The following is a 23,815-nucleotide window of genomic DNA, read 5'->3' on the forward strand; positions in this document are numbered from 1 at the left end:
AAGCAGGTAAAAGGTCTGGAGTGGATTCCAGGTGTGGCATTTGCATTTGGAAGCTGTTGCTTTAAACGCACAACATGAGGTCAAAGGAGCTCTTAATGTAAGTGAAACAGACCATCGTCAGGCTGAAAAAAATTAAGAAATCCATCAGAGAGAAGCACAAATGTTAGGAGTGGCCAAATCAACAGTTTGGTACATTCTTGAAAAAAAAAAAAGAACGCACTGGTGATCTCGTGAACTCCAAAAGGCCTGGATGTCCATGGAAGACAACAGTGGTGGTGTAGCATGTAGCTCTTCCCAGGAGACGCCAGTGCTCACTTCTGCTCCGGTCCGCTGTGTCCCGTAGGGTGCGCCTGCACGCTCGTGCCCACACTTAAAGGGCCAGCGCACGCACATGAAGAAAATCATTATCATCAACACACATGATTTCCTGGACTATAAGAAGGCCACAGCCCATGTGATTCCCCATGTGATTCTTGCCTGAGCATTGTTAGTATATCCCAAGTCTGTCTTGCAAATGGTCCCCTAGTGTTTCCCATTCCAGTTGTTACCCGTGCCCTGTTACCTGTTCCTGTATCCCGTGCTGTGTTCTTGTTCCTGTGCCTACTAGTTAGAGTCGTGTCTACTGCACCTGCTATTGTTTGCCATGTCCTGTGTCATCCGCCATGTCCTGTGTCATCTGCCACGTCCAGAGGGATTTGCCACGTCTGGCGCAACCTGCGGCATCTGCTGTTATCCGCCACGTCTGGCGTTACCTGCTGCACCCACCTCCATCCGTGCCAGAGCTGCTGCCTCTGTCTGGACTATCCAGGTACCCTTGTGTTGGACTTTGTGTTGCTGTGGTTCCCTGTTGTTTGGCCAGCTGCCTCCCTGCTACGGTGGTGCGGCCTAGTGGGTCCACATACCCAGAAACTGTGACAGATGGATTATCGCAGAATCCTTACATGGTGAAGAAAAACCCCTTCACAACATCTATCCAAGTGAATAACACTCTCCTGGGAGTAGGTGTATCAGTATCTAAGTCTATTATAAAGAGAAGACTTCATGAGAGCAAATACAGAGGGTTCACCACAAGGTGCAAACCATTAATCAGCCTCAAAAATAGAAAGGCCCGATTAGACTTTGCCAAACAACATCTAAAGAAGCCAGCCCAGTTCTGGAACAGCATGAAACTAAGATCAACCTGTACCAGAATGATGGGAAGAAGGAAAGAATGGAGATGGCTTGGAACAGCTCATGATCCAAAGCACACCACATCCCCTGTAAAACATGGTGGAGGCAGTGTGATGGCATGGGCATGCATGGCTGCCAAAGGCACTGGGTCACAAGTGTTTATTGATGATGTAACTGAAGACAGAAGCAGCCGGCTGAATTCTAAAGTGTTCAGTTATATACTGTCCAAATAATTCTGGACCTAACTGTATATATGAGCTTGGTTCTGGTGTTGTATATATGCACTGAGCTTGGTTCTGGGGCTGTATTTATGTACTGAGCTTTGTTCTGGTACTGTATATATGTATGAGCTTGGTTCTGGTACTATATATATGTACTGAGCTTGGTTCTGGTGTTGTATATATGTACTTAGCTTGGTTCTGGGGCTGTATTTATGTACTGAGCTTGTTTCTGGTCTTGTATATATGTACTGAGCTTGGTTCTAGTGCTGCATTTATGTACTGAGGTTGATTTTGGTGTTGTATATACAGTGCAGGAAATAAGTATTTGATCCCTTGCTGATTTTGTAAGTTTGCCCACTGTCAAAGACATGAACAGTCTAGAATTTTTAGGCTAGGTTAATTTTACCAGTGAGAGATAGATTATATTTAAAAAAAACAGAAAATCACATAGTCAAAATTATATATATTTATTTGCATTGTGCACAGAGAAATAAGTATTTGATCCCCTACCAATCATTAAGAGTTCAGCCTCCTCCAGACCAGTTACACGCTCCAAATCAACTTGGTGCCTGCATTAAAGACAGCTGTCTTACATGGTCACCTGTATAAAAGACTCCTGTCCACAGACTCAATGAATCAGTCTGACTCTAACCTCTACAACATGGGCAAGACCAAAGAGCTTTCTAAGGATGTCAGGGACGAGATCATAGACCTGCACAAGGCTGGAATGGGCTACAAAACCATAAGTAAGACGCTGAGTGAGAAGGAGACAACTGTTGGTGCAATAGTAATAAAATGGAAGACATACAAAATGACAGTCAATCGACATCGATCTGGGGCTCCATGCAAAATCTCACCTCGTGGGGTATCCTTGATCCTGAGGAAGGTGAGAGCTCAGCCGAAAACTACACGGGGGGAACTTGTTAATGATCTCAAGGCAGCTGGGACCACAGTCACCAAGAAAACCATTGGTAACACATTACGCCGTAATGGATTAAAATCCTGCAGTGCCCGAAAGGTCCCCCTGCTCAAGAAGGCACATGTACAGGCCCGTCTGAAGTTTGCAAATGAACATCTGGATGATTCTGAGAGTGATTGGGAGAAGGTGCTGTGGTCAGATGAGACTAAAATTGAGCTCTTTGGCATTAACTCAACTCGCCGTGTTTGGAGGAAGAGAAATGCTGCCTATGACCCAAAGAACACCGTCCCCACTGTCAAGCATGGAAGTGGAAACATTATGTTTTGGGGGTGTTTCTCTGCTAAGGGCACAGGACTACTTCACCGCATCAATGGGAGAATAGATGGAGCCATGTACCGTCAAATCCTGAGTGACAACCTCCTTCCTTCCACCAGGACATTAAAAATGGCTCGTGGCTGGGTCTTCCAGCACGACAATGACCCGAAACATACAGCCAAGGCAACAAAGGAGTGGCTCAAAAAGAAGCACATTAAGGTCATGGAGAGGCCTAGCCAGTCTCCAGACCTCAATCCCATCGAAAACTTATGGAGGGAGCTGAAGATCCGAGTTGCCAAGCAACAGCCTCGAAATCTTAATGATTTACAGATGATCTGCAAAGAGGAGTGGGCCAAAATTCCATCTAACATGTGTGCAAACCTCATCATCAACTACAAAAAACGTCTCACTGCTGTGCTGGTTTTGCCACCAAGTGTTAAGACTTGTTTGCCAAAGGGATCAAATACTTATTTCTCTGTGCACAATGCAAATAAATATATATAATTTTGACAATGTGATTTTCAGTTTTTTTTTTAAATATAATCTATCTCTCACTGGTAAAATTAACCTAGCCCAAAAATTCTAGACTGTTCATGTCTTTGACTGTGGGCAAACTTACAAAATCAGCAAGGGATCAAATACTTATTTCCTTCACTGTATGTCAGAGCTTGGTTCTAATGCTGTATTTATGTACTGAGGTTGGTTCTGGTGCTCTATATATGCTTTAAGCTTGGCTCTTGTGCCATATATATATGTATGAGCTTGGTTCTAGTGCTTTATTTATGTACTGAGTTTGGTTGTTGTACTGTGTATATTTCAGAGCTTGGTTCTAGTGCTGTATATATGTCAGAGCTTGGTTCTAGTGCTCTATTTATGTATTGAGTTTGGTTGTGGTACTGTGTATATGTCAGAGTTTGGTTCTGGTGCTGTATATATGTACTTAGCTTGGTTCTAGTGCTGTATATATGTATGAGCCTTGTTCTAGTGCTTTATTTATGTACTGAGTTTGGTTGTGGTACTGTGTATATGTCAGAGTTTGGTTCTGGTGCTGTATATATGTACTTAGCTTGGTTCTAGTGCTGTATATATGTATGAGCCTTGTTCTAGTGCTTTATTTATGTACTGAGTTTGGTTGTGGTACTGTGTATATGTCAGAGTTTGGTTCTGGTGCTGTATATATGTACTTAGCTTGGTTCTGGTGCTGTATATATGTATGAGCTTGGTTCTAGTGCTTTATTTATGTACTGAGTTTGGTTGTGGTACTGTGTATATGTCAGAGCTTGGTTCTGGATCTGTAATTATGTAGAATATATTTATAATAACAAAATTGCAGGGCAGATGGAATTGTTTTCAATTCATTCTATATTTAATGGGAATCTGTCTGGTAGTTTCAACCCCTTGAACCGCCACCATGTGGTAATCCACTATTTCCAAATGTATGTTTTTTCGGATGCAGCAAAATCTATAAAATGAACTTTTAAAACAGCGCACACTATATGCTAATTACTAATTAAAGGGTCATGGGTCGGTGCCGCTATCCTGATAAGTCACATCTGCCTCCAAACCCTTCCATGTTTGATTGACATCCCCCTGGCTGATACAACTTTCTCGGATGCGCCATTGCTTTGTACTATTTGGGGGACTGTGTGGCACTATACATAAGGGGGGACTGTGTGGCACTATACACATAGGGGAGCTGTGTGGCACTATATACAAGGGGCTGTGTGGCAGTACTAAGGGGGGCTATGTGACCCTATCTACTAGGGGGCTGTATGGCATTATTTACAATGGGGAGGGCTGTGGCTCTATCTACAGGGGGTTGTGTGTGGCGCAATATACAGGGGTCTGTGTGTGGCACTATCTACTAAGAGGGGGCTGTGTGGCACTTTCTAGTAAGGGGGGCTGTATGGTACTATATATAAGGGAGGGGGTTGTATAGCGCTATATACAGAGGGTGCTTTATGGTGATATCTACAAGGGGGAGGTTGGGGGCGCTATCTACAAGTGGGGTGTGACACTGTCTACAGGCGGAGCTGTATAGCACTGTCTACAAGCTACAGGGGACACTATCTATAAGGGAGGCTGCGTGTGGCACCTGGGGGGGCCCCAGTCAAGAGTTTGCTATGGGGCCCAGTCTTTCCTAATTACGCCCCTGGCTGTATACTATTGTCTACAGGGTGGCTGTATAGCACTGTCTATAAGGGGGCTGTATGACAATGTCTACAGGGGGCTGTATAGCACAGACTACAGGGGGACAGGCTGTATAGCACTTTCTACAGTGGGGGCTTTATAGCACTGTCTACAGGGCAGGCTGTATAGCACTGTCTACAGGGCGGTTCTGTATAGAACTGTCTACAGGGGCAACTGTATGGCACTATCTTCAGGGGGCACTATCTACAAGGAGGGGCTGTGTGTGGCACCAAAGGGAGTGGGGGCCCAGTCAAAAGTTTGCTATGGGGCCTAATGTTTCCTAGTTACGCTCCTGCCTTTTGCTTTTTATTCCTGCACCCATCCAACCACTGTGAAGGGAACTGCAGCACAGCTCCAATCAAGTGAATGGGGTCATGCTGCATTTACCTGCACAGCCGGTGGCCAATATCTTTGCTATGCAGGGTAAAATTTAAAGGACGTGCAGCACTAAATTAGCACTGTAGCCCCTTCATGCTCAAGATTGGTGGGGGTCAAAGAGTTTGGACCACACTGATCATAAAGTGATGATATAGCCTAGCGATTCACCATCTCTTGGGAAGACACGTTAAATTCAAGCTAAGAATAAAATTCTTTCTTTTTTTTCTTTCAATCTTTTTTTTTTTACTGTATTAACAATGCTGTATCGGTTACATAACTATATAATCTATATTAATATGTTACTTATTACATAAATGGATATAGCTTATGACACTATATATCCAAATAAGCATCTAAGAATAATAGGGGTTTTCACACCTTTTCGGGAATTCCCTCTCAACTAAAGCAATGACTAGTCTGGTGTTAGGCCTCATGCACACGACCGTATCTGCAAATACTGACCGCAAATACGGTTCCATATTGCTTTCTAGTCATCAGCAAATCAACAGCAACGTACCCATTTCTGCTGAATGGTATCCTCAAATATGGTCCGTAGTGCATCCGTATTACAACCGTATATACTGATCCGCAAAAAAAAGAGGTCTGGTTGATGGGAAATCTCCTTTGTGTCGCTTAGCAACACTTCTGTATTTGCGGATGGCTATCCGTATTTGCGGACGCACCTCCGTAGCCATCCGCAATTTTGGTTTCCCCCATAGACTTCTATGGAGGAGTCCGTGCCGCAATTGCGGACCAAGAACGGACATGCTCCATAATTCCCGGCACAGTTCTGCGGAAAGGACACTCATCCGTAGCGATACGGAAAGGTGTCCGCATTCAATGGAAGTGAATGGGTCAGTTTTTGCGGACCGCAATTGCGATCCGCAAAAACTGAGGCTTTTTACGGTCGTGTGCATGGGGCCTAAGACTGGAGAACTGCTTTATTATGTGGGATGTTTGCATATTTCATGAGTCAATTAGCAATATAACATTATATGGAGTGATAACATGATATATTGGATTGTGTATAGTGTTTCCATGCTTGTGTATATTACTGTGAAATGATGAACGTAAATATGCACATAAGTATAACTCCAATAATGTTCTTGATATGTCTCTGCAATTGATAAAGTGAATTAAAAGGTTGAAGATGAATCAATCTACCAAAATGATCTGTAAATTCTCCTTCTGAGCATGAGATGCAGTTGTAGCAGCATATGTGATATCCTTCCTGGAGAACTTTTCTGGTTCCGGGCAGACAGGGTTCAGAACATCGACCTTTTGGAATCTATATATAAGTGATTTCAATTAATAGTTTTATACATAATACATTGAAATAAAACAAAACATTTTAATATGTAAAAGTAAATATTGACAATAAAGCAAGTGCATCAATGGAGGATAAGGCTTATTTTTTGTGGGTTGAGGAAAACTCCATTCCGCATGATGTGGGCACAGTGTTTCATTTTACACCTTCATTCTGTTAATCAACATTTTATCCAGGATAAATGATAACTGTGTACTTGTACTGAAGGTGTACAGCTTTCTAGAAGGCACAAAACTGCACAAACAAATGGGTAGTTGGGTGAAGCAGAGATGGGGAGCAAGTAAATAGCTTAGCCAAGGCCAGTAGAATGGCACTGGGGGTGGTAGATTAATGCTTTAGGGGTGGGTGTACCCGAGGGCTTAAATTTATGGATACACACAGAAGCTGCCTCTTTCCTGGCCTGTTAAACATATCAAGATGGCAAGCAATGATGGGCATTCCAGACAAATTTTGGAGAGAGTTGCCAGAAAGGGTTCTGCGTGGTTGGAGAGGGCCCTTTATCTACGTCCATCTGGGGATCTGATGAGCTGTAATCTCTTGGTTGCATCTGTTTCAGTCTTGCCCCCATCCCATTTGAGCTCTAGTCCTTCCCCTCCATGTAGAAAAAAAAAAATATTGCATAGTTTCTGCCTCTGTAGTTAGAGTCCAGGAGACAATGCCTTTTGAATGTGGGCCCACACATGCCATCCGCAATATTGGCGGGACGACTCGGTGAGCCAGTTAAAGATGTGTGGTGGACTCCATGGGTCCTCTCCTTTAGTTAATATTTCTCCTGCCCATGGAGGAGATTGAGATTACATCATACATATACTTGGTCTCATGCATATGCTTGGTCTTATAAAATGCTAATTTTAATATCATACAGGAAAGGATATTATTGCCACTCTTACAAGGATTTTCAAAGTTAGTACACCAGCTTTATCAGGTCTATGAGAGATCTATTGAATAATGTATGTAGATTCTATTGTGAAATCTGGTGACTCATACATTTAAAGTCTACATGAAAATAAGTAAAGATCGTTAATCCATGTAAAGCTGTCAAACTTTGTCTTAGGTACAAGTGATAACCCCATCTTTAAAACAGAAACTTCCACCAATATTAGAGTTCTAGAGGATATGCTGATATTTGCATAGTCCTCATCAACTACAGCTTTTGTGGCAGACCAAATTCTTTTCGCAGTGGCTGTGCCACCTTAGAAGTGCTACGTAGTGTTATTTCTCTTTGTCTCCTCCCATGTTTTTACTCTATGTGGTCTTACTCTACAGTGAAGGAAATAAGTATTTGATCCCTTGCTGATTTTGTAAGTTTGCCCACTGTCAAAGACATGAACAGTCTAGAATTTTTAGGCTAGGTTAATTTTACCAGTGAGAGATAGATTATATAAAAAAAAAAAAAGAAAATCACATTGTCAAAATTATATATATTTATTTGCATTGTGCACAGAGAAATAAGTATTTGATCCCTTTGGCAAACAAGACTTAATACTTGGTGGCAAAACCCTTGTTGGCAAGCACAGCAGTCAGACGTTTTTTGTAGTTGATGATGAGGTTTGCACACATGTTAGATGGAATTTTGGCCCACTCCTCTTTGCAGATCATCTGTAAATCATTAAGATTTCGAGGCTGTCGCTTGGCAACTCGGATCTTCAGCTCCCTCCATAAGTTTTCAATGGGATTAAGGTCTGGAGACTGGCTAGGCCACTCCTTGACCTTAATGTGCTTCTTTTTGAGCCACTCCTTTGTTGCCTTGGCTGTATGTTTTGTGTCATTGTCGTGCTGGAAGACCCAGCCACGAGCCATTTTTAATGTCCTGGTGGATGGAAGGAGGTTGTCACTCAGGATTTGACGGTACATGGCTCCATCCATTCTCCCATTGATGCGGTGAAGTAGTCCTGTGCCCTTAGCAGAGAAACACCCCCAAAACATAATGTTTCCACCTCCATGCTTGACAGTGGGGACGGTGTTCTTTGGGTCATAGGCAGCATTTCTCTTCCTCCAAACACGGCGAGTTGAGTTAATGCCAAAGAGCTCAATTTTAGTCTCATCTGACCACAGCACCTTCTCCCAATCACTCTCAGAATCATCCAGATGTTCATTTGCAAACTTCAGATGGGCCTGTACATGTGCCTTCTTGAGCAGGGGGACCTTGCAGGTACTGCAGGATTTTAATCCATTACGGCGTAATGTGTTACCAATGGTTTTCTTGGTGACTGAAGTCCCAGCTGCCTTGAGATCATTAACAAGTTCCCCCAGAGTAGTTTTCGGCTGAGCTCTCACCTTCCTCAGGATCAAGGATACCCCACGAGGTGAGATTTTGCATGGAGCCCCAGATCGATGTCGATTGACAGTCATTTTGTATGTCTTCCATTTTCTTACTATTGCACCAACAGTTGTCTCCTTCTCACCCAGCGTCTTACTTATGGTTTTGTAGCCCATTTCAGCCTTGTGCAGGTCTATGATCTTGTCCCTGACATCCTTAGAAAGCTCTTTGGTCTTGCCCATGTTGTAGAGGTTAGAGTCAGACTGATTCATTGAGTCTGTGGACAGGAGTCTTTTATACAGGTGACCATGTAAGAGCTGTCTATAATGCAGGCACCAAGTTGATTTGGAGCAGTAACTGGTCTGGAGGAGGCTGAACTCTTAATGGTTGGTAGGGGATCAAATACTTATTTCTCTGTGCACAATGCAAATACATATATATAACTTTGACTATGTGATTTTCTGTTTTTTTTAAATATAATCTATCTCTCACTGGTAAAATTAACCTAGCCTAAAAATTCTAGACTGTTCATGGCTTTGACAGTGGGCAAACTTACAAAATCAGCAAGGGATCAAATACTTATTTCCCTCACTGTATGTCTACCTCTTTCTCTATGCATACAGTATATTCAGGTCTACCTCTAGACTTCTCAGAATTTCAGCTGTACTTTCAGCTAAATTTAAGGGGATGCATGCAGTGCTGTGCATGGGCATACTTGTGGACAGCTGAGCAACTGTGTTTACAGTTTGCTGGTTTTATTGATATACATATATTTATAATAGAGCTGTGGCCTTCGACTTTAATAACAAAAGAGTGTGGGTGTCATTATTGTGTAATTTGTATAGCTGTTCTAGTTTATGTTGAAATCCCCCTCCAATTTAGTAGTTTTTTTTTTCCGTGCAGGCTAAAATATTTTTGTTATTTTTTTTTTCTACTTTATGTTTGTTTATTTTTATAGAAAGTAGAAAAGTGTTTACTTTTAATTTTGGGAACAGGGCACTTAAATTTGGTGCCATTTTTGCCGTTTTAGTAGCAGAGACATAATTATTTCAGTACTGAAGGATGGTAGTGCTCTATTAACTGTATCAACCATCAAACTGCCAAGGCGAAAGGGTTAAATCATTACCCCAGTATAACATCTCCTTCTCTGAATGAAGCGACTCCATGGGAAAACTGTGTGCTGCTTCCGGGAAATTGTAGCAATATACAATCATAATAAAAGGGTTGTCCCACAAGGGATTGTCCAATAATAAAGATTTTTTTTTTTATAAGGCTATGTTCAAATCTGCGTCCGGGCTCCGTTCCATCGGAGCTTTCCGTCGGAACGGAGCCCTGACAGACACAAACGGAAACCAGAGGTTTCCGTTTCCATCACCATTAATTTCAATGGTGACCGATCCGGTGCCAATGGTTTCAGTTTGTCTCCGTTGTGCAAGGGTTCCGTTGTTTTGACGTGATGAATACCGTAGTCGACTACAGTATTCATCTCGTCTAAATGAAAGAACCCTTGCACAACGGAGACAAACTGAAGCCACTGGCACCGGATCCATCACCATTGAAATCAATGGTGATGGAAATGGAAACCTCTGGTTTCAGTTTGTGTCTGTCAGGGCTCCGTTCCGATGGAAAGCTCAGGCGAAAAGTCGGAATGGAGCCCTGACGCAGATGTGAACGAAGCCTTACCTTTTAAATAATGGCACTCACACCTTTACCAAGAACAAAGGGTCCTTAGTCCTTGTTCTCGACTGGAGATAAGGATGAGCATGCGCTATCCCTCTCTATAGACTTAAATGTAAGTATTGGATTTAATCACCGCCGGTCTCTCACTGTTGATCACACAGGCCGAGCTTCTATCCTGTAGACAATCCATGATGTACATGTACAAAGCATTAAGGAGTAAAATAAACAGTAAATAGCTTCATAGTAACATACCGAGTTCTGTCTCCAAGTTACAATCTGTGAATTAATCTGCAGCTGTTCATCTTCTGGAAATGATGCATCAAATTTTCCTATAATTTTCCTTAATTTTTTTGCATCCTTTTTTACCCAATTCAAAACAATCAGGGGAGTTATAAAATCTCCATTCTCATTAAAAATATTTTCTCCTTCTTGTATGTACTTTGTCAGCTTTAAAAGATGAACAGCGGTTGTGATTGACACCAAGGAAATTCCAATCTATTAATCATTAGCTTTATACAGGTCATGGGTGTCAATAATAATTATGAAGGGAACAGATATAATTTAGGGAACATTTAGTTAGAAAATCTTTTACTATGACAGGCCCCTTTAATTTACATTTCTTATAGAGTTACTAGTAACTTCTACTAGAACTAGTAAGTGAAACTGCATCAACAAAACAGCCTCTCGAAGTGCCAAACATTGGGCTATTTAGAAAGCACTTGCTATTTCTGCAGTTAGGCTGTGTTCACACTGAGTTTTTTGCCGGAGGAAAATTCTGCCTCAAAATTCAATTTGGGATTTTGAGGCAGATTTTGACCTTCCTGCACGCCGTTTGCCGCTATATTTTCGTAGCGTTTTTCGCTGCATTTTTCGCTCGTGCCCATTGAGTGCTACGGGCAAAAAACTCTGTGAAATACGCTTTCTCTGTCAATGGGAGGTCAGAGGCGTGACCCCACGAAGAGAGGTCATGTCCCTTCTTTCTCCCGCGAGGTGGTTTTACCGCTCACGGGAGAAAACCGCCTCCGCCTCCCATTGAAATAAATGGGAGGCATTTTCGGCCGGTTTTTGACGAGTTTTGCGGAGCGGTTTCTGTGCCAAAAAACTCGCCAAAATACTCCATGTGAACAGGGCCTTACTTGGTGCATCACCTGATCCCTCTCAGCCAGTTAGCAGCTCTGAATAACATCATTCGACATGCACTCCATGACCCCTAGAAACAGAAATCACGAATCACATCACTCTTCATCATTGTCAGAGGCATGATGTGATACACAATTTGTTCTCCTTTCAACCACTCCATTTAATGCTTTATATAATTGTACCCCCTAGTATAAGGGTCCTTTCTATAGCAGCAAATTTTTGCCGGTAAATGAGAGCCAATAATCGAACAGAATGCCGATCAAAGGATACAATCAGCAGACAAACGAGGGTTATTTGCTTAAAGGGGTTTTCCTCGAATCTTTAAATTTCACCTATGGCGTTACCTACAGGGGGGGCTGTATGGCGTTACCTACAGGGGGCTCTGTATGGCGTTACCCACAGGGGGGGCTGTATAGCGTTATCTACAGGGGGGCTGTATAGCGTTATCTACAGGGGGGGTCTGTATGGCGTTATTTACAGGGGGGCTGTATGGCGTTATCTACAGGGGGGGTCTGTATGGTGTTATTTACAGGGGGGCTGTATGGCGTTATCTACAGGGGGGGTCTGTATGGTGTTATTTACAGGGGGGCTGTATAGCGTTATCTACAGGGGGGCTGTATGGCGTTATCTACAGAGGGGGTGTATGGAGTTATCTACAGAGGGGCTGTACGGCGTTACCTACAGGGGGGGCTGTATGACGTTATCTACAGGGGGCTGTATGGCGTTATCTACAGAGGGGGTGTATGGAGTTATCTACAGAGGGGCTGTACGGCGTTACCTACAGGGGGGGCTGTACGGCATTTCCTACAGGGGGGCTGTACGACGTTACCTACAGGGAGGTTCTGTACGGCGTTACCCACAGGGGGGTTCTGTACGGCGTAACCTACAGGGGGGTTCTGTACGGCGTTACCTACAGGGGGGGCTGTATGGCGCTACCTACAGGGGGCTGTATAGCGTTACCTACAGGGGGGGCTGTATGGTGTTACCCACAGGGGTGGCTGTATGGCGCTATTTAGAGGGGGGCTGTATAGCATTACCTACAGGGGTCTGTATAGCGTTACCTACAGGGGGGGCTGTATAGCGTTACCTACAGGGGGCTGTATAGCGTTACCTACAGGGGGGGCTGTATAGCATTACCTACAGGGGGGGCTGTATGGCGTTACCTACAGGGGGGCTGTATAGCGTTATCTTCAGGGGGGCTGTATGGCATTATCTACAGGGGGGCTGTATGGCGTTATCTACAGGGGGCTGTACGGCGTTATCTTCAGGGGGGGTCTGTATGGTGTTATTTACAGGGGGGTGTATGGCGTTATCTACAGAGGGGGTGTATGGCGTTATCTACAGAGGGGGCTGTATGGCGTTATCTACAGAGGGGGCTGTATGGCGTTATCTACAGGGGGGGTCTGTATGGCGTTATCTACAGAGGGGGCTGTATGGCGTTATCTACAGAGGGGGCTGTATGGTGTTATCTACAGGGGGGCTGTATGGCGTTATCTACAGAGGGGGCTGTATGGCGTTCTCTACAGAGGGGGCTGTATGGCGTTCTCTACAGGGGGGCTGTATGGTGTTCTCTACAGGGGGGCTGTATTGCGTTCTCTACAGGGGGGACTCTGTATGGCGTTCTCTACAGTGGGGGTCTGTATGGCGTTATCTACAGGGGGGGCTGTAAAAAAGGCACTATCTACAAGGGGGGGTTGTGTGACACCCAGGGGAGGGGGGGGGCCCAGTCAAAAGTTTGCTATGGGGCTCAGTCTCACCTAGTTACGCCCCTGTAGGGCAGTAAGATGAAATGCTCAAAAACTCCACATGTTCTGTATGATCCTTCACAGCCACAGCTTTTCATTGGTGAAAAACAATATTCACAGATACCAACAACCACCACTAGATGCAAGCGGTCTGAGAGCCATAAGAGGTTTTTGAGCTATTGGTTGTTACTTAGCAGATTTTCAGGCAACAAAATACATCAACGCCCAAAAAGAATAAATATGCCATTGGAATTCGCTCCTGTCCTTAATGTATTTATCTTCTTTCCATATATATATATATATTATTTTTATTGTTCTTCTCTTTACTAAAACACTATAAAGAAAAGAAAAGGAATATTTTGCGCTCATTATACTCACTTTGCTTTTGTAGTCATATATTTTTGATACATTCGGTTTCCCATTGTTAACAAAAATGTTGACTTCATGCAGAGCCTGAGCCGTAATGTAGACAGCGATGTACACTTGGTAAGGAGTTGTATCTTCAGGAAAATAAAATTCTCTGGTGAATCGCTTTTCCGCAGAACAGTTACGAAATGGATTGTTATCTGTTAATGGTATCAGTTTATTCTTTAATGTGTTTCCTGAAAAACAATGTAATGCAGTCATCCAAATATCTTCCAGCAACATATCATTAGGACGACTAGATAGTTGAATGCTACTGAGAAACTCTTCCATTCCTGTAATATTATTTCTAGGAACTGAAAACACCAAACTACAATTAGCAGGAACTAAAGTTTCATAGGTAAATATAAGCTCTCTTGCAAGTGACCATGAACTTGGAAGGATAAGAGTTTTATTACTTAGGACATGAATTGCATTGTGCAAAAACTTGATGTAAGTCAGACTATAGGATCCACAAATAATAATCACATCAGTGGATGATGCCTGTAAAGCTGCAGGGAGTTTATTAAAATTCTTCACAGATACAAGAACGCTGAATTCCACACAAATCTGATGGTTTGTGAATTGTGTGATTAACTGTTGTAACTCCTGCTGTCCACTGTCATCATCTGATGTGATAATCCCAACCCAATTCCACTGGAATCTCTCCAATAACTTCACCAATGCTGAAAATTGCATCTTGTCATCGGGAACTGTTCGAAAGAAATTTGGGTAAAGCTTTTTATCACTTAGGAGAGGTTCTCTAGCTCCATAACTGATCTATTATATAAAAAAATTATAAAAATAACATAATAACAACGGTGTCTATACTACATGACAACAAAGGATGAAGTGATGAACATTAAAGAAAATGACAAAGAAACTGAACACAGATAAAGTTCACTACAAACTAAAATCCTTAACACCAATAAATATATAGTGTTACTATTTCACATTGTTAATATTATATAAAGTCATGAATTAATAATTTAGAATCTAATGACTCGCTAATACAAAAACAGCATTATACCCTCTAAGGGTATGTTCACACGGCCAAATTTCAGACGTATACGAGGCGTATTATGCCTCGTTTTACGTCTGAAAATAGGGCTACAATACGTCGGCAAACATCTGCCCATTCATTTGAATGGGTTTGCCGACGTACTGTGCAGACGACCTGTTATTTACGCGTCGTCGTTTGACAGCTGTCAAACGACGACTCGTAAAAATACAGCCTCGTCAAAAGAAGTGCAGGACACTTCTTTCAGACGTTTTTGGAGCTGTTTTCTCATAGACTCCAATGAAAACAGCTCCAAAAACGAGTTGGTAAAAAAATGAGTTGGTTAGGGTATGTTCACACGGCCAAATTTCAGACGTATACGAGGCGTATTATGCCTCGTTTTACGTCTGAAAATAGGGCTACAATACGTCGGCAAACATCTGCCCATTCATTTGAATGGGTTTGCCGACGTACTGTGCAGACGACCTGTTATTTACGCGTCGTCGTTTGACAGCTGTCAAACGACGACTCGTAAAAATACAGCCTCGTCAAAAGAAGTGCAGGACACTTCTTTCAGACGTTTTTGGAGCTGTTTTCTCATAGACTCCAATGAAAACAGCTCCAAAAACGAGTTGGTAAAAAAATGAGTTGGTAAAAATGCGAGTTGGTAAAAAACGTCTGAAAAGCAGGGTCTGTTTTCCCTTGAAAACAGCTCTGGATTTTCAGACGTTTTGGTTGACTACGTGTGAACATACCCTAAGGGTATGTTCACACGGCCAAATTGCAGACGTATACGAGGCGTATTATGCCTCGTTTTACGTCTGAAAATATGGCTACAATACGTCGGCAAACATCTGCCCATTCATTTGAGGGTATGTTCACACGGCCAAATTTCAGACATATACGAGGCGTATTATGCCTCGTTTTACGTCTGAAAATACGGCTCCAATACGTCGGCAAACATCTGCCCATTCATTTGAATGGGTTTGCCGACGTACTGTGCAGACGACCTGTTATTTACGAGTCGTCGTTTGACAGCTGTCAAACGACGACGCGTAAAAATACAGCCTCGTCAAAAGAAGTGCAGGACACTTCTTTGGACGTTTTTGGAGCTGTTTTCTCATAGACTCCAATGAAAACAGCTCCAAAAACGGACGTAAAAAACGCCGCAAAAACGGCGTGAAAACGCCGCGAAAAATGCGAGTTGGTAAAAAAAAAGTCTGAAAAGCAGGGTCTGTTTTCCCTTGAAAACAGCTCTGGATTTTCAGACGTTTTGGTTGACTACGTGTGAACATACCCTGAATGGGTTTGCCGACGTACTGTGCAGACGACCTGTTATTTACGAGTCGTCGTTTGACAGCTGTCAAACGACGACTCGTAAAAATACAGCCTCGTCAAAAGAAGTGCAGGACACTTCTTTCAGACGTTTTTGGAGCTGTTTTCTCATAGACTCCAATGAACACAGCTCCAAAAACGAGTTGGTAAAAAAATGAGTTGGTAAAAATGCGAGTTGGTAAAAACGTCTGAAAAGCAGGGTCTGTTTTCCCTTGAAAACAGCTCTGGATTTTCAGACGTTTTGGTTGACTACGTGTGAACATACCCTAAGGGTATGTTCACACGGCGGGGGTCCGTAACGGCTGAAATTACGGGGATGTTTCAGCCTGAAAACATCCCCGTAATTTCAGCCGTAGCGGCATGTGCAGGCGCTTGAACGCCGCGTCAATTACGGCCGTAATTGGCGCTGCTATTCATTGGAGTGAATGAAGAACGGCTCCAATTACGGCCAAAGAAGTGACAGGTCACTTCTTTGACGCGGGCGTCTAGTTACGCGCCGTCATTTGACAGCGGCGCGTAAATATACGCCTCGTGTGAACAGACAAACGTCTGCCCATTGCTTTCAATGGGCAGATGTTTGTCAGCGCTATTGAGGCGCTATTTTCAGACGTAATTCGGGGCAAAAACGCCCGAATTACGTCCGTAAATAGGCCGTGTGAACATACCCTAAAAATGCGAGTTGGTAAAAAACGTCTGAAAAGCAGGGTCTGTTTTCCCTTGAAAACAGCTCTGGATTTTCAGACGTTTTGGTTGACTACGTGTGAACATACCCTTATACTCCTGCTACCTCAGGGAGCACATTTACCCTGTTTTGGCCCGTATTGGAGATATTGAAGGCTTCGGCCTAGACAAAGACCCAGATCCCCAGGATAAATTACTTAAAGAAAGTGCACGGGCCGTACTTCCGGCAGAGCGAATGACACAAGTATACAGCTACCAGGTTGCCGATAAGCCCATCGGAAGTTAGGGAGTCACTGGACATCACTACCCAAAGCCTTGGAACCTCAGGTGACTAAGGGTATGTTCACACGGCCTATTTACGGACGTAATTCGGGCGTTTTTTCCCCCGATTTACGTCCGAAAATAGCGCCTCAATAGCGCTGACAAACATCTGCCCATTGAAAGCAATGGGCAGACGTTTGTCTGTTCACACGAGGCGTATATTTACGCACCGCTGTCAAATAGACGCCCACATCAAAGAAGTGACCTGTCACTTCTTTGGCCGTAAATAGAGCCGTTATTCATTGACTCCAATGAATAGCAGCGCTAATTTTGCCCGTAATTGACGCGGCGTTCAAGCGCCTGCACATGCCGGTACGGCTGAAATTACGGGGATGTTTTCAGGCTGAAACATCCCCGTAATTTCAGCCGTTACGGACGCCCTCGTGTGCACATACCCTAATAGTGATCCCTCCTGGACAAATGCACTGAGCCGGAGAGGCCGCCATTTTACTCCCACCTGCATGCTGTAATATACAGCCAGCACAGTAGCAGGTCCCCACCACACACACACACACACACACACAGACACACACACACACACACTATAGGAGGTTACTTCACAATCAGCGGTTGGAATTACTACTATCCACAGACCACCTTTTGATCAGTCGTTCCTGACTGGAGGGCCTTATTCCTAAACCCATACTACAGGGTGGACAACTGTTGGAAAATAGCCTGAGCAGTGATGGTTATGGAGGCCTAGAAGGAGCACTCTACATGCTACACATGTAGCACACACGAGCCTACCATTTACCATACGCTACGACCTTTGTATTGGGACATTCAACTCCCCTTTTGCTTGCCCACTCCTTCTGCAAAAACGATTGGCATACAGTACTACTGGCAAGGTGTGTCGGTACCCAAGAACTTTCAACTGAGGTTAAATGTTAATACGTACTGTAGGTGTTTGTGGCGTACTTATTACTTAAAATCGCTGACCAACCTTATACTGAATGCTTCCACATTGCATTCTATAATCTGGCTTACACCTCCATACAATTTGGACAAAACTACCCAAATTAGCTATCAGCTAAAATACATTTGGGGCCCGAGGCCCAAGTTTTATCTTGCTATATTGTCGGTCTTCCTGTAAAGGTCATAGCCTAAACTGCTACAAAGAAAAAGAAAGGGGACTGATGTTTCCCTGATTAACACTATCAGCATCTTCACTATGCCGTCATCTCACATACCAATAGCAATTACACAAATTGTCCGTCATGGTGAAAGTTGGCAAACGTGAGGGTTGGAGTACTCCCAAACAACACAACAAATCACAATCTGACATGGATAAGTTCCTTAAGCAAAGATCCCCATCTACAAAGAGAGTCCCTGCCAAATTTACACCTGCCCCGACTCCAGTATCAGAAAATATGAACTACGGGGACAGCTCAGGTGAAAAAGATGCTGGTAGGGCTACATCGTCTTTTCACCTATCACAACACACCATGCAGAAAATGATTGAAAATGCTCTCAAACCAGTAGTAAAGGAATTGAAGGGTATCAAACATGAAATGAGACAACTCCATGGCTTGGTGGAACACCTAGAGGACAAACACATCCTTGACCATGGAAAAGCCACAAATTAAGCTTTCTAAACCTGCCAAACCCATCTGAATAGCCTTCTGACCTAAGTCGAAGACCAAGACAATAGGGGAAGGAGGAATAACCTCCGCTTGAGGAGAGTTCTGGAATCTGTCCCTGCCGCAGAGATTATGGATATTACCTATGACATCCTGGGGGCTCTACTCAACACTGAACATGCCTCTTCTTTGACAGTTCACAGGTCTCATAGGGCATTAAGACCAAAACCTAAAGAAGGAGACCCACCGCGTGACATCATTTGTAGGATTCTCAATTCTGCACATTGTGATGCTATTCTTAGGAAGTCTAGAGAACTTCAGTAGAGATGAGCGAACCGGGACAACAGAACCCGTTTTGACCGAACCCGGTCAAAAATATTATACAAATCGGCAGCCACTTGTCTCTATCAATCACTGATAGAGAAAAGAGGCTGCTGATTAAAAATAAAATAAAAAGCATTTCATACATACCCGGTCGTTGTCTTGGTGACGAGTCCCTCTTCTTCCTCCAGTCCGACCTTCTTTTCTGACGCGGCAGCCTGTGATTGGCTGCAGAGGCCTCTGCAGCCTGTGATTGGCTGCAGCGGTCACATGGGCTGTAACGTCATCCAGGAATGTCGGGCCGGATGTCGAGAGGGACCAAGGCAACGGCCAGGAGACCGGTCTGGAGGAAGCAGAAAGTTCTCGGTAAGTATGAATGTCTTTTTTTTTACAGGTTGATGTATATTCTGATCGGAATTCACTGTCCAGCGTGCTGAAACAGTTACTGCCGATCAGTTAACTCTTTCAGCACCCTGGACAGTGACTATTTACTGACATCGCCTAGCAAAGCTGCTGTAATGACGGGTGCACACACGTAGTCATTACGGGGCCTCATGCACACGACCGTAAAAACACCCGTTATTACGGGTCGAAATAGTGGGCCCATAGACTTCTGTTAGCCACGGGCACCTTCCCGTTTTCTCACGGGAAGGTGCCCGTGCCGTTAAAAAGATAGAACATGTTCTATTTTTTTATTTTACGGGCCGTGCTCCTATACTTTATAATGGGAGCACGGCTCGGAAAAACGACCGGCTGCTCGTGGCCGGCCGGTCTCATCTCCTGAAATACTCTGTGCTGCCTTAAACTCTGTGGACAGGTCAGGATCCTGTTTCTTTTAAATGCTGCTGGGGAACCCGCTCGATCCACTATATAAGGCTGCGCTACAGTGCAGCATTTAAAAGAAACAGGATCCTGACCTGTCCACAGAGTTTAAGGCAGCACAGAGTATTTCAGGAGATGAGCGTGCAGATTCAGTGCTGCTGTGAACTCTGCTCTTACCATTACGTAGCTCTCAGTCTATTACCTCTCCTCCACTCCTGTCCTCAATAACACCTTCACATGATTGGCAAGTCACCACGTAATGGTAAGAGCAGAGTTCACAGCAGCACAAAGTATTTCAGGAGATGAGCGTGCGGATCTTGTGCGGGGTGGTGACTTGCCAATCATGTGAAGGTGTTATTGAGGACAGGAGTGGAGGAGAGGTAACAGACTAAGAGCTACGTAATGGTAAGAGCAGAGTTCACAGCAGCACAGAATCTGCACGCTCCTCTCCTGAAATACTCTGTGCTGCTGTGAACTCTGCTCTTACCATTACGTAGCTCAGTCTGTTACCTCTCCTCCACTCCTGTCCTCAATAGCACCTTCACATGATTGGCAAGTCACCACCCCGCACCAGATCCGCACGCTCATCTCCTGAAATACTCTGTGCTGCTGTGAACTCTGCTCTTACCATTACGTGGTGACTTGCCAATCATGTGAAGGTGTTATTGAGGACAGGAGTGGAGGAGAGCTAACAGACTGAGAGCTACGTAATGGTAAGAGCAGAGTTCACAGCAGCACAGAATCTGCACGCTCCTCTCCTGAAATACTCTGTGCTGCTGTGAACTCTGCTCTTACCATTACGTAGCTCAGTCTGTTACCTCTCCTCCACTCCTGTCCTCAATAACACCTTCACATGATTGGCAAGTCACCACCCCGCACAAGATCCGCACGCTCATCTCCTGAAATACTCTGTGCTGCCTTAAACTCTGTGGACAGGTCAGGATCCTGTTTCTTTTAAATGCTGCACTGTAGCGCAGCTTTATATAGTGGATCGAGCGGGTTCCCCAGCAGCATTTAAAAGAAACAGGATCCTGACCTGTCCACAGAGTTTAAGGCAGCGCAGCACAGAGTATTTCAGGAGAGGAGCGTGTGATTGGCTGCAGAGGCCGCTGCAGCCTGTGATTGGCTGCAGAGGCCGCTGCAGCCTGTGATTGGCTGCAGAGGCGGTCACGTGGGATGAAGCGTCATCCCTGGAGGCCGGCCTTCTGACGTCATCCTGACGTGCGTGACTGCCACTACAGCCTGTGATTGGCTGCAGCGGCGACATGGATGAAACGTCATCGCTGGAGGCCGGACAGGAGGAATGTAAGTATGAATGTATTTTTTTATTTTTTTCATTACATTAAAATTGTATTTTCCATGCGCCGAGCATGTACTGTCAAGGTTGCTGAAAGAGTTAGTGCAGCCCATTAACTCTATCAGCACCCTGGACAGTAGCATGCTCGGTGCACGGAAATTACAGGTTCGGTCAGTACTAGTTCGGTCCGAATCGAACTTTTTCGTGAAATTCGGCGAACTAGCCGAACCGAACTTTTCATAAGTTCGCTCATCTCTAAACTTCAGGACCTAACTCATGATGGATACCAGATTTCTATCTTTCAAGATTTATCACCAGTTACACTGAACAAATGCAGACAACTTAAACCTGTCACAAAATGTAAAGGAAGGTGTCCCTATTTATGTATATATATATATATATATATATATATATATATATATATATATATATATGTGTGTATATATAATATATATAATGTCTCATGAGACAGGGCTGTAGAAACACAGCCCTGGTCATGAATACAGTTGTAATTAAAGCAGGACAATTAGCATTGCCCTGCTTTGTTTGGAAACCATGGAGACAGGAGATAGTTTGATCTCCTGTCTCCATTTCAAATCTCCCGCGCGCATGGACGGTATTTCGCGCACGCACGGGATTACACGCAGGCGCTCATGAGTCAGCTGGTGATACATTATATCAAACGCCACTCGTCCCCCGCTGCGAGTGTACCGGCAGGGTTAAATAGCCCTGCGTCGGTACGCTCAGGAGCAGAGCCCACACCACCACAGCACCAACGAGAGCTACCTATCTGCTCCACCACGGACCGGCTCACCTTTCCTGTCCTGCCTCTCTCCTCAAACAACCTGCTCCTGTCTCCTGCTCCTGCTACGGCTCCTGCCTCTGAACCCCTGCTCCACCAACGACACGCTAAGTATCAGTGAAGCTACGGCTACACTTTAAACTCTCCCTCTCTCCCTGTCTGTCCCTGTTAACCCTTGCTTTCTCTATCCCTGAGTAATCCTTGCTGTCCCTATGTTAACCCTTGCTTCCCCTGAGTCCCTGAGTTAACCCTTTCACTGAGTAACCCTTGGGGCCCCTGAGTCCCTGTTGACCCTTGCTACCCTGTGTTAACCCTTGCTGCCCCTGAGTAACCCTTGCTGTCCCTGAAGTTATCCCTTGCTGTCCCTGAAGTTAACCCTTGCAGTCCCTGAGTTAACCCCTTGCTGACCTGCGCATCCCCTGTTGTATCCCTGGTTAACCCTTGAAACATTTAACCCTACCCATTGTTAATACTTTACCTGATTAACCCTCTCTCTCCCTGTCTCCCTTTGCTGTCCCTGAAGTTAACCCTTGCTGTCTCTGAAGCTAACCCTTGCTGTAACCCTTGCTGTCCCTGAGTAACTCTTGCTTCCCCTGAGTCCCTGAGTAACCCTTGCCCTGGGTAACCCTTGCTGCCCTGAGTCCCTAAGTTAACCCTTGCTACCCTGAGTAACCCTTGCTGTCCCTGAGTAACCCTTGCTGCCCTGAGTTCCCTGAATAACCCTTGGTACCCCTGAGTCCCTGGTTAATCCTTGAACCCTCACATTAACCCTTTACCAGCATTTACATGCATATTCCCTGGTAAAACGTTTACCTGATTAACCTTTAGTGTAGAGGGACAGTTATATTAGGAGGGAGTGGGACAGAGATAGTGAGCGTGTGAGAATTAGAAGTAACTTATGTGTATTGTGATGTAACGTAACTTCTATGTATGTTTAGGTAAGTGGGTGGCGGTATAATTAGGATTGTGATACCATGTTTATTCTGTACTGTGATTAGTTACTGTATTTACTATATATGAGAGTGATTACTGTGTTAATAAATATTATCTTTATTTACTATACAGTCTTATTCCCTTGAGTAGCAGCAAAAGCAAGCAGAGGGACATTAGTATAAAGGAAAGGTAGGGGAACTAGGCAACTTTTACAACAACCATTTACCTAGAGTTCATTAACTCTGGTACCTGGCTTGTGTTTTTCCTCTTTCCTGTTTCCTAGTTTACTAGTTTGCTTCTTCTGTTAATTGTATAGTTATTCTATTTTTATATTATGGCTAATGTACATGTTGCCTTTTGGAATGTAAAGGCAATAAACTCACCCACAAAAAGGTCCAGGGTTTTTCAGACTCTCAAATCTTACCATACGAAGATAGTGATTCTGCAAAAAAACAATTTTTCTCACGCCAAATTTCCTAATTTGCCCAACACATACTTTTCTAAATGATACCATTCACACCCAAACTCATCTAAGATAAGAGGGGTTAGAAATGCCTTTAAATAAATCTGTTCCCTTTACTTTGATCTCACAACTGAGTGATACGGAAGGCAGGTTTCTATTTTTCAAAGGGACAATCGCAAATACAGAGGTTACAATAGCTGGACTGTATGCCCCTAATACCCAGCAAGTACCCTGGCTAACTGAAAGACTGAAAGAATTAAAAATCTTTCAATCTGGTATTAGTGTTATAGAAGGCAACTTTAACATCACTCTTGAACCCCTATTGGATTCCTCCACAGGGTCCACGAACAGTCATTTAGAAGTCTAAAAGCTCTTTACAAAATTGTATCTGAATTACACTTGAGAGATATATGGAGAGCATTCTTTCCAACCACCAAAGATTATACCTACTACTCTGCTCCACATCAGTCCTACCAAAGACTCAATTATTTATTGGTTATGTCTCAACACCTG

General features: G+C 43.9%; 1 protein-coding gene across 1 annotated transcript in view; it reads right to left on the reverse strand.

Annotated features, from left to right (window-relative positions):
- Positions 1-23,815, reverse strand: part of LOC142646420 (vomeronasal type-2 receptor 26-like) — a 48,719-nt gene that overhangs the window by 14,927 nt on the left and 9,977 nt on the right. The window contains exons 4-6 of the mRNA XM_075847422.1: positions 13,724-14,527; positions 10,713-10,907; positions 6,358-6,481 (exon numbers count right to left, since the gene is read on the reverse strand). Coding sequence (XP_075703537.1) covers positions 6,358-6,481; positions 10,713-10,907; positions 13,724-14,527 — 1,123 coding nt within the window. The remainder of the gene's footprint in view (positions 1-6,357; positions 6,482-10,712; positions 10,908-13,723; positions 14,528-23,815) is intronic.

The sequence above is a fragment of the Rhinoderma darwinii genome, chromosome 1 (genome assembly GCF_050947455.1).
Source record: "Rhinoderma darwinii isolate aRhiDar2 chromosome 1, aRhiDar2.hap1, whole genome shotgun sequence".
Classification (NCBI taxonomy): Eukaryota; Metazoa; Chordata; class Amphibia; order Anura; family Rhinodermatidae; genus Rhinoderma; species Rhinoderma darwinii.